Source organism: Panthera uncia (assembly GCF_023721935.1).
Source record: "Panthera uncia isolate 11264 chromosome D3 unlocalized genomic scaffold, Puncia_PCG_1.0 HiC_scaffold_8, whole genome shotgun sequence".
NCBI classification, from domain to species: domain Eukaryota; kingdom Metazoa; phylum Chordata; class Mammalia; order Carnivora; family Felidae; genus Panthera; species Panthera uncia.
In genome coordinates this window covers 26,793,984-26,810,647 of record NW_026057586.1, presented here as the reverse complement: position 1 = coordinate 26,810,647, position 16,664 = coordinate 26,793,984, and the positions used below count along the sequence as shown (strand labels likewise).

The 16,664-nt window shown below is 42.4% G+C and overlaps 1 protein-coding gene across 1 annotated transcript in view; it reads right to left on the bottom strand.

Annotated features, from left to right (window-relative positions):
* The window catches only part of HDHD2 (haloacid dehalogenase like hydrolase domain containing 2), a 41,700-nt gene that overhangs the window by 5,253 nt on the left and 19,783 nt on the right, over nt 1-16,664 (bottom strand). Inside the window, exons 5-6 of the mRNA XM_049620145.1 lie at nt 5,985-6,201; nt 3,681-3,744 (exon numbers count right to left, since the gene is read on the bottom strand). Coding sequence (XP_049476102.1) covers nt 3,681-3,744; nt 5,985-6,201 — 281 coding nt within the window. The remainder of the gene's footprint in view (nt 1-3,680; nt 3,745-5,984; nt 6,202-16,664) is intronic.

Genomic DNA, 16,664 nt, shown 5'->3' with positions numbered 1-16,664 from the left:
AAAGCATCTCCTACTGAAACGTCAGACGCAATGAGGCGATTCAAAGAAATATCACATCCAACATTTTCCCAGGACTCTGGTCTTTCACAATGGACACTCAAAGGGCCTGGGTCACCTGGCGGCTAAGGTTTCCTTCAGATCTCCACAGCTGGTAAAATCATTTTCTTCCCCACTAGCCCTAAAGAAAGGGATGATGGTGGAATCAATGCTTTTCACTGGAAGCCAGGACACCACAGAGCAGAGGCCCTGTCAGCTCCTGAGGATAACTGGAAATGGCCTGTGCTCCTGCCACACAGGGACCCTGTGAGCCTGACAAATGAATGCCCAGGGGTGGGGATGGAAAGTGACAGATATGCACAGGCCTGGGCCAGGCCGGATGGTCTGCCCAGCAGGGCACCGCGGGGCAGGTACACTGCCTGTGTCTCCCTGTCCCTCCGGCTCTGGAATGCAGGACACACAACTGAACAGCCTTACAAGGAGAGGAACCTTCCACACAATGGTCACAGAACTTTTACAAATGTCAACCAGATGATGCACGGTCCCTCTTTAAACACACTTAATGGGTCCCAAATGCCCTTCAGGAAGAACCCAAATCCCTACTGCTGCCCACCAGGCCCTTTGTCATACGGCCCCGGCATCCCTCTGACCTTAGCATGTGCTGCTTTCACAAGACTGCAGTCCTAGACTGGACCTGGCTCTCTGAGGACCTTCACACCTGCCATCCCCTCTGCCTGGAACACTCTTCTCACCTGGCTGTCTCCCTGATGCTTCAGGTCGAACTCCATATTCCCATCCCAGTTAGACCTCCTCCTTGTTGTTCTCTCTCCGCACCCTGTTCCTTGCCTCCACAATATTTACAAGTTGAATTATACATTTATCTGTTTAATGTCTGTATCACTCCTAAGACGGAGTTCTCTGACAGCAGGGGCCATGTGTGTTACATTCCCCAGTGAGTTCATTCCCAGCACTGAGCACAGCAACCAGCACGTGGTGAGCATGCCACATTTTTTTTTCCTTAAAAATAAGAAGGAAGGAAGGAAGGAAATGCAGAACACTGCTTCAGCTGAGGCCCTGGAGACAAGGCCAAGTGTCCTGTAGCCACACTGGCTGCCTTGTTGCCTCCACACGTCCCCCTTCTCTTTGTTCTCTCATCCCTTTTTCTGTGATCTCTGCCATTCATCCTTCGGCACCTTCCGGGCAATTTTCCATAAATCCAGCTCCCCTAACAACAGACCCACCGTTTTCTACAATTCCTGCCATTTTCTACAACTACCTCTTCAAGAGGATTTGCCCAGCAAACACAAAGCCGAAAGATCCCTTGTTCCGCACCTCTGCACGGTGAAGACGCTTCCTGGCTTGTCTTACTGTGAATTCTTACAGAACAGAGGCAGCATCAAATGTAGAGGTAATGAAGATCTACCTCACTCACCTTAGTGTCCTCAAGGCACCTGTTCACAGCATGGGCCACACAGAAAATTCTGCTGCTAGTTTTTTCTCAAGCTTAAGTTCCATGAAGTATAAACTCTTGCCATGTTTCTACTTGGTCTCATCCATGAGTCAATGACCGACTACTGCTCATACCACCTACTTCCTGGATCCAGAGGCTAAGGGCAAATATGTGAAAGTCAAGTTGCTCAACCATGGAGCTAAGGGCTTGCAGCATGCTTCTGCGGTCTGGCCCTGCAAGAGGGGTGTCTACAAAGTACAAATGGACACAGTGGCTTACACAGGTGTGAGAGTTCCAGCACCTCAAGTTGTGTCTGGCGTACAACACGTGCTCAATAATGTGGGCCAAGGGCGTGAAGCTGGCCATGTCACTCGAGCCTGCCGCATTCACTGTGGCACTCGGTGCTCTCCTGGGTGGATAAATGACGAATGGAGGGAGAATACAGGAAGCCGTTTTGATGATGTTAGATAAAGACTGGCCCTGTCCTTTCTAGGTGATTGTTTTACATGCTAAACAAATCAATTTTGTGCAAGACCAGCCACAGACCTTTACTAACAAACCCCTGGGCAAACGTATCCTGAGCGTCTACCGTGTGCTACTCACTGAGAAACAAAACTGCTCAAGACTATCCACAAGAAGCCCTTCTAATCGAAGAGGTTAAAATCTTTATGATAATTTTCAACACCGGGTTGTTGTTCACATGCATGGAGTTCAAGTTTATCAAGGGAGCCAGCTGTTTTGTCTGCTTTTACAACAGTGGGCTCACCTGGGATTTTTTTCTGGCCAGAGATGAACAGCGCAGACAGGCCCGTTTCCCTGCACTGGACATAGCTGCTTTACTGGTTATACATTTTCAATCTGATTATGTCACGCTGCTGGCTTCTCTAAGCTAATTGGGTGCCTCTGTGATAGGCTGATCACAACCAACTGGCAGTCAGAAAAGAAGGGACAAGCTGCAGAGGCCAGCCAGGGGAAGGGGGAGCAGGGCCTACAAAACACTGGTGTGGGACGGTTTTGACACTTCGTGTAAATCCTTAATTACGTGACCTAAAGAAAGAAAATGCTCACGGGACTAATACACAAGAGCAAAAATAGTTACCTGAAGATTTCCTCAGTGACCAGAAAATAAAACAGTGAATGGCAGAAATTTGGAAATTAAGATGTAGGGAGGGATCATGAGAGTGAGGACTCTTCTGGACTTGACCTTGATACCTCCTCTGTTTTGCTTATATCAAAGGGCAGTAATGTTCCCGGGACGGTGCTGATCATTTTGACTGAGAGATGTGAATTCTGGAGTGACCGGTGTCACCCTCTGCCAGGCTCCAATGCCTCCCTCCGGAGCCCTGGCACAGCCTGTGCTCTTTGTTCACGCGGGGCCCTGCCAAATGCTTCTTGTTCCTTGGGTGCTGCAGCTAGGTTTTCTTGCTTCTGTTTTTAAATTTAAAATAGCTTTCCTGTAGCCACATTTCCTTGAATAAATGTCAGTCAGGAGGAAATGTACTTTTTCAAAAAAAATTTCTGAGTTGCAGCTCTTTTGTTAAATATGACACCTGGCAGATGCACCTGCATGGCTGGTCAGGGCAGGCTGAGGCCAGGACCCAGGACACCGAGCGGGACCACTGTAGTCATAATTCTGTGTCAGTCGAGTCCTCCCCGTTAAGGTCTGCTTTTCCTTAAATTTACTTTGAGGGACCACAAACAGTATTTCTAATTTTGGTACAGGAAAAATAGTTCCTAAGACGGTAAGTTAAAGATAAAAACTTTTTGTGTAATTTTTTAAAAATGCAAACATTAACACAAAGTATCAGATCCCTCAGCTCACCTGTTCCTCAGGAAACCAACTTTATCATCTTCTAGCTGACACCAATAAAAAAAAAATTTTTAAAAGATACTTTCATAGAGCATCACCATCAGTGGTCTCTGGTCCGTTCCAATGTGGTGATTTGTATATCCAGAAAATCATATAAGTGCTACCTGTCACCCAGCACCATAGTTACCTCTGGGTAAGTTGCAAAATGACCTCTCAACTCTCTCTGATCTTCTTAATTTTGTGCAGCATGGGCCCTCCCACACTGTCTTTTTCCCCTGAGACCCAGAGTCCATTTTATTTTTGCTTTGTGACAGAAAGACAATTACAGTGCCCCGTGGGCTTTCTCATTTCTGCAAAGACTGTTCTTTAAGCAAGTGTATTTTACCATCTGTTTTAGAGAAGGCTTATGTAGAGGATACATACCAGTTTTTACTAAGATACCCAGCATGCCGACATTCTGAGCCCCACCAACGTCATCCCTGCAATCCTAGAAAAGCATAAAGAAAGCATTTAGTTCACTGTCTTCAGTGAGCTCGACAACAAAACCCTACCAACTGGCTGATGGATTAGGCTGGGATGGCCAACCGTGAGCAATTTTTCCTTAAAATACAAGAGAGGAAAAGGGGGAAATCCACATGGAACCAAGGGAAGTGTTACCGAGGTGGAAAATGTACAACAGAATACAGCAGTAATTCTAGTGACCAAACACAAACAGCACATCTATAGTTCATATTTTCTTTTCTAAGTTTATCTTTTTTGAGAGTGAGCAAGCATGAGCGGGAAAGGGGGAGAGAGAGAGGCAGAGAGAGAATCCCAAGCAAGCTCCGCGCTGTCAGCCCAAAGCCCGACGTGGGGCTCGATCCCATGAGCTGTGAGATGATGACCTGACCTAAAATCAAGAGTCAGATGTTTAACCACCTGAGCCACACAGGCACCCCACACAGTTCATGTTTTCCACATGGACATCTGTCTCCTCTTAAAACAGATCATAGGAGAAAACATTCTATCCATTTGGCAGCTTTGAAGGTAAATGATCCACCTGCAGATAGTGAACGGACTAGGTTCAGAAGTCAGCTTTTCTGCTGCCCATGTAGCACACTATGCTTACTTTCCAGCTGGCCCTCCCTCACAGGTGGATTCAAGCCAAACCAGAATACTGAGATTCTCGGTTATCTCCACCCTTGGGGCTAACAGATCAGTTAGAAAAGGGAGCTTTCTTTGCAATTCTTACCCAAGGTAGAGAGGAATATGCTTGGTTGACTGAGGATAAACGTCAGGAAATAAAAATCCAAGGGCTGGAAGATATATCAAGAAAATCAATCTTGCCATCTCATGTCTTTATGGGACATTTTACAGACAGGATTCATTCAAGACCATGCCTGAAGAAAAGTTTTTTTCTCAAAAATCATTAATATTCAACAACAGACCTTGGAAACGAGTTCTAGAATGTCAAAATCTCTACTCAAGGTCTAATTTAAAACCTTCCGTTGCATCTAAACTTGCCATAGTGAAGCAGCAGAGAGAGGGGAGAGGAAGAGAAAGATGAAGGGAGGTGGGGAAAGTGGACAAGGAAAGGGAGGGAAACCCACCGCCTCTCAGGTAACAACCTGCACGCCGCTGAACAACGGCCATCACATGCCCTTGCCATCTCCCATCCTGTCCCAATACCGGAAACTCCTGGGATAAAGAATTCTGACATCACCACGTCTTCAGACACACATGTGCCTAGGAAAGTCGGCTACTGCTTTGCCAAGGGGGAAAGATGGGGCTGAAAAGATGGTTTCTCAAAGCTACGTCGACTTTAACGACCACCCTATTCAGGTTCAGGTGAGTGAATAGGGAAGTGGAAGAGGAAATGAGGCCCACGATACACCTGCACCATCACAAGTCAAGAAAGCAAGGGATCTATGGTTTATTTTGGAGGGAGTCCAGAGCCTGCAGTTTACCTCCAGCTGGGCCACTAATTAGCTGTGGGAATTTAAGCTTGAAGCTTCACCTCTGGGCTTCAGCGTTCCAGTGTATCAAATGAGGGGATTTGGAACAGACAACCTCGATGGTCCCTTCTAGCCCCTAAAGCGTTTATTTAAAATTGAAATCTAATCCTTGCCACCGACTTGCCACAAGCCAATGTGCTTTCTGGCTCTTTCCTCCTCATAGCACACATAGAAAATAATGTTTTCCCAGGACACTGGGGAAAACTGACAAGGTGCTCTCTGGCCGGAGGTCACTGGCTAGAGCCTACGATCATCCAGGGTCAGCTCTACCACTCGGAGGGCTGAGGTAATCAATATCTGTAGCTATTTGTGGCACGCTGATTGGGAAGTTCGTCCATAAAGCATATACTAGGAAAAAAAAAATCAATAATGGTAGAATTCTTTAGGTATACGTTGTTCTCTGCGTTAAGTAATACTCAAAAAAACTGAAATTTGTGTAGAGGTTTTCTTCAAAAAGACATACAAAGCATTTAATTGACTTGCATTAAATGGTCTTTTGGATCGCACACATCTCACCACACTGTGAACAATGTCAGAAATAATCAAAATTTCAGTTCTTTAGAAGAGCATCACTATGCATCTATGGACAAGCCTGTTTATAGGTAGGTACCACTTACTACCAGCTGGTATCAGCAGTAACAGAGTCTGTGTGGCTTTCAAAGCAGTGCTTTGGAGTTGGGTCTTCCCAGCATGATGGATGAGCTCAGGGCATTTCCTGGCCTTTGCTACTTACGTCTCCTATCATCACGGCCTCCTCAGGTTCACAGCCAGTGCCCCGCAATGCTTCCAGAAAGAACGTTTTCTCTGGTTTTCCCACTACTGTGGCTTTGGTGTCTGTGGCATACTCTAAAGCCATCACGAACGGTCCAGGCCCCAGGGCCAGGCCATCTTTCCTCTTGTAATACCTGGCCTTGTGGATTGCGATCAGAGGTGCCCCGTCCAGGAGTAACCTGGGGAGACAGAGAAAATGGAAATTGGCTAAAAGCAAGGCTTTTATGACTGGAAAAGAATGTCAGACTCACAAAGTGGTTTTATTCACACTCACAGAAACAAATAGTTTCTTATTAACTTTTAATGACTTGCTGTCTTCTAATGAATTCGCTGAGAACTGCTGGGAATTACACTCAGATACGCACAAGAAAGGTGATAGATTATTAAATTTGGGATTGCTTCAACCTTTTACCTTTAGTGGTTTCAGACACTTTACCCAAATCACCAGGGAGAGAATGAAGAGAAGTAAAGCTAAATAAGACACTCGAGGGAAGAAGCTTAACTTAATGAGACAAGTTGTTTCAACCTTCCCTAACGGTAAGCGGGAGGCTCTTGAGCCTTTTACAATCTGACACAACTGTTGCCGCGCTGACACATTCTGGAAGTATCTGGATTTCTCTTTACTCTAGAATGTAAGTTTCCTTCTAATAAAGAAATTTAGAAGAGCACTTTACAAGGACTTTCTGCTTGTACCTTTACCTCTTCGTTGTACCTCTGACTGCTTGGGACATTACTTTGCAAATCAGGCCATCTTCCCTGAAGAACACACCAAGTGCCGAGTCCCTTCCTTTGTCCTGATTTAGGACAAATGCTCTCAGGCCAACGAAAAGGGCAGAAAGAGTTTTCCCAGTCTTTTGAGAACCAAACTCTACATAGAGCTAAGGAGCCTCATTAGTGACTCAGGCAAAACATAATCCAAGAAACCGCACCAGCTCCTTCGTACTTCCCTCCCAACCCCCTTCCCCAGACACCCGTCACCGATCCCGACAGTGCAGCCTGCAGTCAGGGACACAGCAGAGACTGTCACGCACACAGTCTCATCTAATGGGATGCGGGGCAAGATCTATTTCTTCAACTGCTTTTAACCAATGTAATAAATGATCTCACTGGCTTAATTTACTTTAAGCCATCTCCTTAGTTAAAATATTTAGTATGTCCATCGAGGAGGAATTCATCACGTCTTACCCTTCACAATTATGAGTAATTAAGCGCTCAACTATGAAACTGCTAAATTATTCTTGTCAGTGGGCACAGAAATGCCTTCCTGTGGGAGATGCAGAATTCAGACATTTATGATTAAATATTTTATTAAGTAAAACCAATACTGGACTATTACAGGGCTTTACTGTTAGTTACTATGAATTGTTCACAGCATAGGATAGATCCTCCAAATGTATTCGCTAAGTATTAATACAAATTTACTTCTTAAAGCTGATCTTGAAATCCAATGGTTAGGAAACCTGATAAAGCCACTATGTTGGCCTTAAAGAAACACTGCTGATAGTGAGATAATAACGGGTAATTTATCTATCCCCTCCTCTTGTCATCCCACCCCCAATCCCATTTATTTGCTACTCTACCACGGAACTGGAATTCTTTATGCAACAGACCTCAAAATTGCTTTCCACTGATATAGCTAAACTAAAAACTCATTTGATTTAGCTTTGTTAATATTTTATTATATATTAACTGGGGATAAGACTTATCAGCTTGATTGATGTGTGTACTTAATTCCCAGGCAGTACTTTAGTGCCTTCCCTGGAAGGGCTGAAACTGTGGGTTCGTCCACATCTCTCTAAATGGGAACTGGTTCTTCACCAGGCTGGAGAAGACAGGCATCTCGCAAGGAAGTGGTGCCTGCTTCTAGCGTCCTTCTCTGCACAACATGAGCTTTACTGAATCTCTGAAAAGCCCAGGTATATTCAGGATGGCCTGAAAGGTAAATGTTTTCTAGGACACAGATGAAAAGATATTTATAGTTAAACATTAAAAAAATATCAAAAATAGACACCCCAATACTTGTACACTTTCTAGACAGGGGAACAAATGGTCGGTTGCTTTTGTAACCACCAGGAATGCATCAGCAATAAATCTGAGAATTTTCTGTCTATATCTAACTGTAAAATTATTGAGGTTCAAGAAACAAGGGAAAAATGGCACAAGGAAGGCCGGATTTAAAAATCTCTGGCTGGGTCAGAGTGGCTAAAATGAACAACTCAGGAGATACAGATGCTGGAGAGGATGTGGAGAAATGGGAACCCTCTTGCACTGTTGATGAGAATGCAAACTGGTGTAGCTGCTCTGGAAGACAGTGTGGAGGTTCCTCAAAAAATTAAAAATAGATCTACGCTGTAACCCAGCAATAGCACTGCTGGGAATTTACCCAAGGGATACAGGAGTGGTGATTCACAGGGGCACTTGTACCCCAATGTTTATAGCAGCACTTTCAACAATAGCCAAATTATGGAAAGAGCCTAATGTCCATCAACTGATGAATGGATAAAGAAATTGTGGTTTATATACACAATGGAATACTACTTGGCAATGAGAAAGGATGAAATCTGGCCATTTGTAGCAACATGGATGGAACTGGAGGGTATTATGCTAAGTGAAATGAGTCAGGCAGAGAAAGGCAGATACCATATGTTTTCACTCATATGTGGATCCTGAGAAACTTAATCCACGGGGGAGGAGAAAGGGGGAAAAAAAGTTACAGAGAGGGAAGGAGGCAAACCATAAGAGACTCTTATATACTGAAAACAAACTGAGGGTTGATGGGGGGTGGGGGAGAGGGGAAAGTGGGTGATGGGCATTGAGGAGGGCACCTGTTGGGATGAGCACTGTGTGTTATATGGAAACCAATTTGACAATAAATTATATTTAATATAAAAAAATAAAAATCTCTGGCTGTTGGGGCACCTGGGTGGCTCAGTCAGTTAAGTGTCCAACTTTGGCTCAGGTCATGATCTCACGATTCATGGGTTCAAGCCCCGCGTCGGGCTCTGTCCTGACAGCTCAGAGCCTGGAGCCCGCTTCAGATTCTGTGTCTCCTTCTCCCTCTCTGCCCCTCCCCTGCTCATGTTCTGTCTCTCCATCTCTCTCTCTGAAATAAATAAACATTAAAAAAAAAAAAATCTCTGGCTGTAGGGGCGCCTGAGTGGCTCAGTCGGTTAAGCATCCTACTCCTGATTTCAGCTCAGGTCATGGTCTTGAGGTTCATGCGTTCAAGCCCCACACTGGGCTCTGCACTACATTGTGGAGCCTGCTTGGGATTCATTCTCTCCCTCTCTCTCTCCTCACCCCCTGCCACTCCCCCACCTACATGTGCTCTCTCACACCCTCTCTCTCTCTCTCTCTCAAAATAAATAAACTTAAAGAAAAAAAAAAAAGGAAAGATGGGATCATATCCCTTCCACATGCAGAATCCCTCAACAACTCTCACTTCAAACAGTATAAAGCCCAAAGTCCTCACTACAGCCTAAGTCCCTGCCTTGTCTGACCCCCCGTCTACATCTCCAGTCTTAAGTCACCTTCCCTATCCATGGTTGTGTACCAGACACAATCATCTTTTCTCACTTAAAAGAAAATGTCACTCTGTTGTGTTTCAACCCATATACCCAGTGTTCCCTCCTCCTGAAACAGTTCCCCATACTTTCACAAAGCTATCTTCTGCTCACTCGTCAGGTCTCAGCTTCAACGTCCACACATCAAGGAAACATTTCCAACCTCCATATGTAAAGTGGACTTCCTCCTTGCCTCCAATCTCTTCCCTCATCACCCTTTGTCCCCTGTATCACTTCCGGTATAAACTATAGTTTATAGTCCTTACTCAACTGTGACTAGTCTGTCTTCCTCACTAGAATATAATTTCCACCATGCCCATCAGTTTTGCTCATCATGGTATCTCTTACTTCCAAGACGCAAACAAAAAAAAGCCCCGGCACCTCTCACTAAATGGCTACTGAATAAATTCATGGATGAAGCCCTGTACGTCTGAGTGTCTTGATTTAATATGCGGAATAATGCCCACCATCTTGGGGAACAGAGATGATATATGCAAACCTTTTCAGAGTATCTGTCTGACAGTAATGGCAATTATTTTTCTTCATAAATACAGGAAGTGTGGTATCTATGCTATTTACAATAGGTAACAGCAAATCACGTCATGTTTGTGGGCCTCAGTTTCTTTTCAAATGAAGAGGCTGAAGTAGATCGGGGGGCTTTTCAATCTTGGCACTACTGACCTCTTGGACTGGAAAATGCTGTTGTCAGGCTGTCGGATACCCTGTAGGACATTTAGTGGCATCCCTGGCCTCTGCCCGCTAGGTACCAGCAGCACTGCTCATCCCCAGTTGTGACAACCAAGAATGTCTCCAAACATTGCCAAATGTCCTCTGGGAAGCAAAAATGTCTCTGGTTGAGAACCACTGGATTAGACGATCACCAAAGTACTGACACTCCCGACTGACCCGAGAAACACCAACTACCAAAGGCTCAAATTAAAACAATAGTAAATCGTGAAATATATCAAAGGAAAAGCTCATTAACAATTAACGGAAACCTTCAGAATATCTCCAATGTCATACTGCCACAGTAACTGTCTCATTAATAGCAGGTTACCTATCATCACCACTTCTGTTTAGTACCACAGTTGGGGTCCCAGACGGAATAAAGCAAAAAAAAAAAAGAAATAAAAACATAAAGATTGGTAGGGGAGAAGGAATACTCTCATTATCTGCAGGTGCCACAATTGACTATGTAGAAAATCCAATCCAAAAGACTCTCCAAATAACTTATTTTCTTAGTAAGTAAATATAAGATCAGTAAATGCAAGGCTAACATACAAAAAGTCAATTATACCTCTGTATATTAGCAACACCACTTAAAAATGAAATTTAATAAAATGCCATTTATAACACCCTCAAAAAACAAGAAATAAAAGGATTAATTTAACAAAACATCTAAGGCCCATACTGTAAAAACACTGCTGAAAAAGCACAAAAATAAAACCTAAGTGGAGATACATTCCATTGTCATAGACTGTAAGAGACATCATTGTTCAGATATCATTGTAAATGCTACCCCAATTCATAGATTAAATAGAATCCAATCACACTCCCAGTAGGCTTTTTTTTGTGTGTGGAAACTGACAAGCTAATTCCAAACTTTATATGGAAATTCAAAAGATGTAGAATGGCCAAGACAATTTTAAAAAATGTTAAAGTTGGAGAATGAACACTACTGGATATTAAGACTTATTAGAAAGCCAGAGCATTGAGACAGTATGGAACAACACAAGTGTAGATAAAGAATCTAGAAACAGAGCCGTACATCTATAGTCACTGAATTTATGTCAAAAGCACCAAAAGCACCACTGCAATTCTAGAATAGAAAGAATGGGTCTTTGCAATAAATGTTGCTGAAACAACTGGATATCCATATGGAGAAAAGTGAACTTTTACCTCACATAATTCACAAAAATTAATTAAAATAGACCCCAGATGTATTCGTTAAAGGTAGAACAACAAAGCTGGTAGAAAAAAACCTCAGGAAAATATCTTCATGACTGTGGGGTAGGCAAAGATTTCTTCAGCAGAATAGAAGAAAATATTGACAAATGGGACTCCATCAAAATTAAGAACTTCATGTCCTCATGTGATTAGACTTCTCATACTACTAACGGAGGCAAACCACGACAGGGATAAGACAGCTGCAGTACATATGTCCAACCAAAGACCTGTATAAAGAGCTCCTATAAATCAGTAAGAAAAATACAATCCAGTCAGAAAAGGCCAAAGATTTGAACGGCACATCACAAAAGCTATCCGATGGCCAATAAGTACGTGAAAACGACATTACTCATATGGGAAATACAAACTGAAACTCAGTAAGATACCACCACCCACACCAAACAGAACAGCTACAATTACATAGACTAGCAAGACACTGATGAGAATGGGGAGCAAGCAGAGCTCCTGTTGATAGCTAGTGGGAACATATGACCCGGTACAATCACTGTGGAAAGCTGTTCGGCAATATTTACTAAATCTAAACAAGTGCTTATCCTATTACCCAGCAATTTCCTTCCTAGATAACAGACCCGAGAGAAATGAGCACATATGCCGCCCAAAAGACATGTAGAAGAATGTGCGTAGCAGCTTTATTCATAACAGCCAAAACTGGAAACAATCTACATGCCATTAATGGTAAAATAAATAAACAAATTGTGGCATATCCATACAATGGACAACTGTACAACATAACAACAATAAAAAAAAAAAAGAAGAAAACAAAACTAAGTACTGTTACATGCAACAACCTGGGTGATCTCACAAACACACAAACATGCTACAATTAGATGATTTCATTCATATGAGGATCAAGAACTGGTAATACTGACAGAAATCATGGTGGTTACCTTACGGAAGAGGTAGTGTTGACTGGGCTAGGGAGCCTTCTAGGGCGCTCTAAATGTTCTGGCTCTTGATCAGAGTGGAGGTTACACAGTTTGGTCTACGTGTAAAATTTTATTGAGGGGCACCTGGGTGGCTCAGTCGGTTGAGCATCTGACTTCTGCTCAGGTCACGATCTCACGGTTTGTGAGTTTGAGCCCCGCGACGGGCTCTGTGCCGACAGCTTAGAGGCTGGAGCCCGCTTCGGATTCTGTGTCCCCCTCTCTCTCTGCCCCTCCCCCACTCATCCTCTGTCTCTCTCTGTCTCAGAAATAAATAAACATTAAGAAAAATTTTTTTTAATTTTATTGAGTTGTATACTGACAATCTGTGCACCTTACTGTGCCTGTTATACATCCAATTTAAAAAATCAGTAATATATTCATGTGATTTACTCACCTGAAGCTTTTATTTGGAGCAGCAAGAGCTGCCCTGACCATAAAAGAATCTCCCCAGTTGATTAAAAAAGAAGAGTAGTTAGTGACTCATATTCAACTCAGTTCTGTATTCTGATTTTCAAACTGGCATATAAAGTCCTCTTGCATATATATATATGTGTGTGTGTGTGTGTGTGTGTGTGTGTGTGTATATATATATATATATATATAATGGAATGCTTTACATAACTCATGTTCATAAGTCTTAAACAATTTCTCACCTCCAAAGTGTTTTATTTTTATAATCTGGACTTCAATTTAAAAAACTGCATCATAGGGGCGCCTGGGTGGCTCAATCGGTTAAGCGTCTGACTTCGGCTCAGGTCACGATCTCACTGTCTGTGAGTTTGAGCCCCGCATCGGGCTCTGGGCTGACGGCTCAGAGCCTGGAGCCTGTTTCAGATTCTGTGTCTCCCTCTCTCTCTGACCCTCCCCCATTCATGCTCTGTCTCTCTCTGTCTCAAAAATAAACGTTAAAAAAAAAAAAGAAAAAAAAAAAACTGCATCATAATCGGCCCTTTCAAAACAGAAAAAGCCCACAGAAATATTCCTACTTTACGCCCTGCTGCCACATCGTTTTGGAACTGCTCTTATCCAGGGCTCCAAACACCTAGAAAAAAATTCAGGAGTTACTGTCCAAATGCATTAATATCTGAGGCCAGTATTGTTCATTTTTTTCTTCCCTTTCTCTTCTTCTCTTTCTAAGGAACTGAATATATCGGAGTAAACGTCTTATTTCCTTTCTTAAGGAGATGGGGTGAAGAAAGCAATTCAATATTTAACAAAAACCGTTCACAGCAATAAGAATCTCCTCCTCCAAACCAAAAAAAACTAATTTCTACACCCCTTTAAGACTTTTTGGGGACTCATGTACCTTGCAACAATTATAGGAAAGAAGTCATTAACAAAGTCCTGAAACATTATCGTTAAGCAGCCTGCATCTCTGCATTTACCTGTGAAAGTTGTGATGTCACTTATCTCCAGTGATAAGGACATCTTAATAAGCTCCTCTAGAAGCTCCAGGGCAGCTGCGCTTCATTTAGGGAAAAAAAAAAAAAAAAAAAAAAAAAAAAAAACTTTAATTTTTCCTAGGTTAAACTATTCTCTATAATTTTTTCCCCAAATTCCTTTGACCCAGCAATGATACTTCTGAAAACAATCTTAAGGAATGAACACGAATACTGCTTAGAAAACACGTTCTCATTTTTTCAAAACTAACTTTAAAATCCTGGAAATAACTAATGGGAAGCAGATGGCTACACAATTTATTGCACTTTTTAAACCGGGATATGCTGTGGGACTCAAACACATTTTGGAAGACTACTTAAGAATATAGAAAAACAGGGTGCCTGGGTGGCTCACTTGGTTAAGCATCTGACTCTTGCTTTCAGCTCAGGTTATGATTTCATGGTTCATGAGTTTGAGCCCTCCCCCAGGCTCTGCACTGAGAGCATGGAGCCTGCTTGGGATTCTCTCTCTCTCAAAATAAATAAATAAACATAAAAAAAAAAAAAAGAATACAGAAAAACATGTACAATACATCGTGGGGTGATTATTTTTTTTAATGTTTATTTTTTATTTATTTGTTTTTTTTACTGTTTTATTTTTTATTTTTTTTTTGAGACAGAGAGAGACAGAGCATGAACGGGGGAGGGGCAGAGAGAGAGGGAGACACAGAATTGGAAGCAGGCTCCAGGCTCTGAGCCATCAGCCCAGAGCCCGACGCGGGGCTCGAACTCATGGACCGCGAGATCGTGACCTGAGCTGAAGTCGGCCGCTTAACCTACTGAGCCACCCAGGCGCCCCAAATGTTTATTTATTTTTGAGTGAGACAGAGAGACAGTGTGTGTGAGCAGGGGAGAGGCAGAGAGAGAGGGGAGGACAGAGGATCCGAAACAGGCTCTGAGCTGACAGCAGCAAGCCCGATGTGGGGCTCAAACTCAAGAACCCTGAGATCATGACTGGAGCCAAAGTTGGACGCTCAAAAGACTGAGCCACTCAGGTGCCCCCGTCGTGGAGCTTTTAAAAAGCAAGTTACCACACAGTGTCATACATTCTTATTTTTATCTAAATATTTATGTGCGTGGAAACAAACGGGCTATGTGCTAGCGTGTTAACTGGGGTTCTCTTTAGGTGGCAGGATTACAGGTAATTTTATTTATTCTTTTTTCTTTTTTGAACATTTAAACTTTTCTACAATGAAGACATATTACTTTTGTGCTGATTTTTTTTTTTTTTTTTTTAGTTTTGTCACTAACTTCAAGTTAGGTTATTAAGTGAGCTGCTTGCCCAGCAGCCTTTCTCCTCATAGAGATCATCAAATTTAATTATAATTGGTCCATTACTACAATGCTCAAGCTTTGGGTTTCTAACTCAGATCAGAAGATGAAAAAAAAAACCTTGCTACAAGCTCATACTATGGCTGGGAAAATGAAGGAACTAGAGCTTTGGATATTTGCGTTGATGACTCATACAATACTACCAGAAGATGAAGAAAATTGATGATTATGTACCATATAAAACACGCAAAATACTACTACATACTGTCTACGGATACCTGTGTATGTGGTATAAGTATAAAGAAACGTATGACAACGATAAACACAAAATTCATAACCTTGGTTATTTTTGGGCCTTGGGCAATAAAATTGGGGAGGGATATGCAGAGGATATCAAATGTGTTGACAGTTTGCATTTCTTAAACTGGTTGACAGGCATATGAGTGTTCATTATATTATATTTTGTATCTTTTAGTAGGAGACAAAAGGGGGAAAGCCACCAACGGCTCTTAGGATTTGAATGTCTTACAGAATCCAAACCCAAATCATATCTACTCCTTATAGGTGGTTCCTATCCTTCCCCAAAATCAATTCTTTAAATTCAGTGTTCTCAATTTCATTCAGACATTTAACACACGTTTGTAGACAGACTGTACTGTGCATTTGTGGGGGGCGGGGAAGTACCCATTCAAAACACAGTAAATAAGAGGCAGTGTAATGTGGAAGGTTGATGTATCTGCCTGAGGGCAATATGCCCCTGAAGCTGTTATTCAAGGCAGCTATGCAATGGGGTTTAAAATCCAATGCTTATTCTCATTATCAACCTGAATAGTAATTTAGCTAATCGGTGGTTCATTTGAGATGTCTATATTTGCCACACACAATCCAAACAGCTGTAGTCACTGGTTGGGAGGCATAGTCTCGGTGGAGACATCAATATGCAAAGAAGGGCAAGACCTAAAATCCTTCTGTTAATTCTCCACCCAGCTGTTAAGTGCATTTGTGAAATTAGAGTTGACCTATAAGTGCACTGTAATGCTTTAAAACGTAGTGTTTAAAAAAATCAATATGGTTAGGGAAGTGTACTAATTAGACAGCATCCGAGCAATTACAAAGTCAGTATTATGTCAACGTACATTTTTATTACCCTGAGTCTAGTATTCATCTAAGACAGAGACCTCCCAACTTCCTATTAAATATGTCCTTCCCAAATTACCAGCTAAAATCGATCAATGCCTTCTCCTTGAATTCTGTGGTTAAAGAAATGGGTAAAGGGTAGTGGGATAAGTTCAGAAGTAAGAATTCATAGCAAGTTCTCTATTTTAAATGAAAACTGATTGTGGCACAGTTGTAAATTTTACTTAAGGAGCACGTCAGATAACCACCCGCCCCTTTCCCCAAGAAGCTAGAGGATAACTGAAGTAGGCAAAGCAAAAGAAAGTTTAATACTATATACCCCAAAGTACATCTTCAA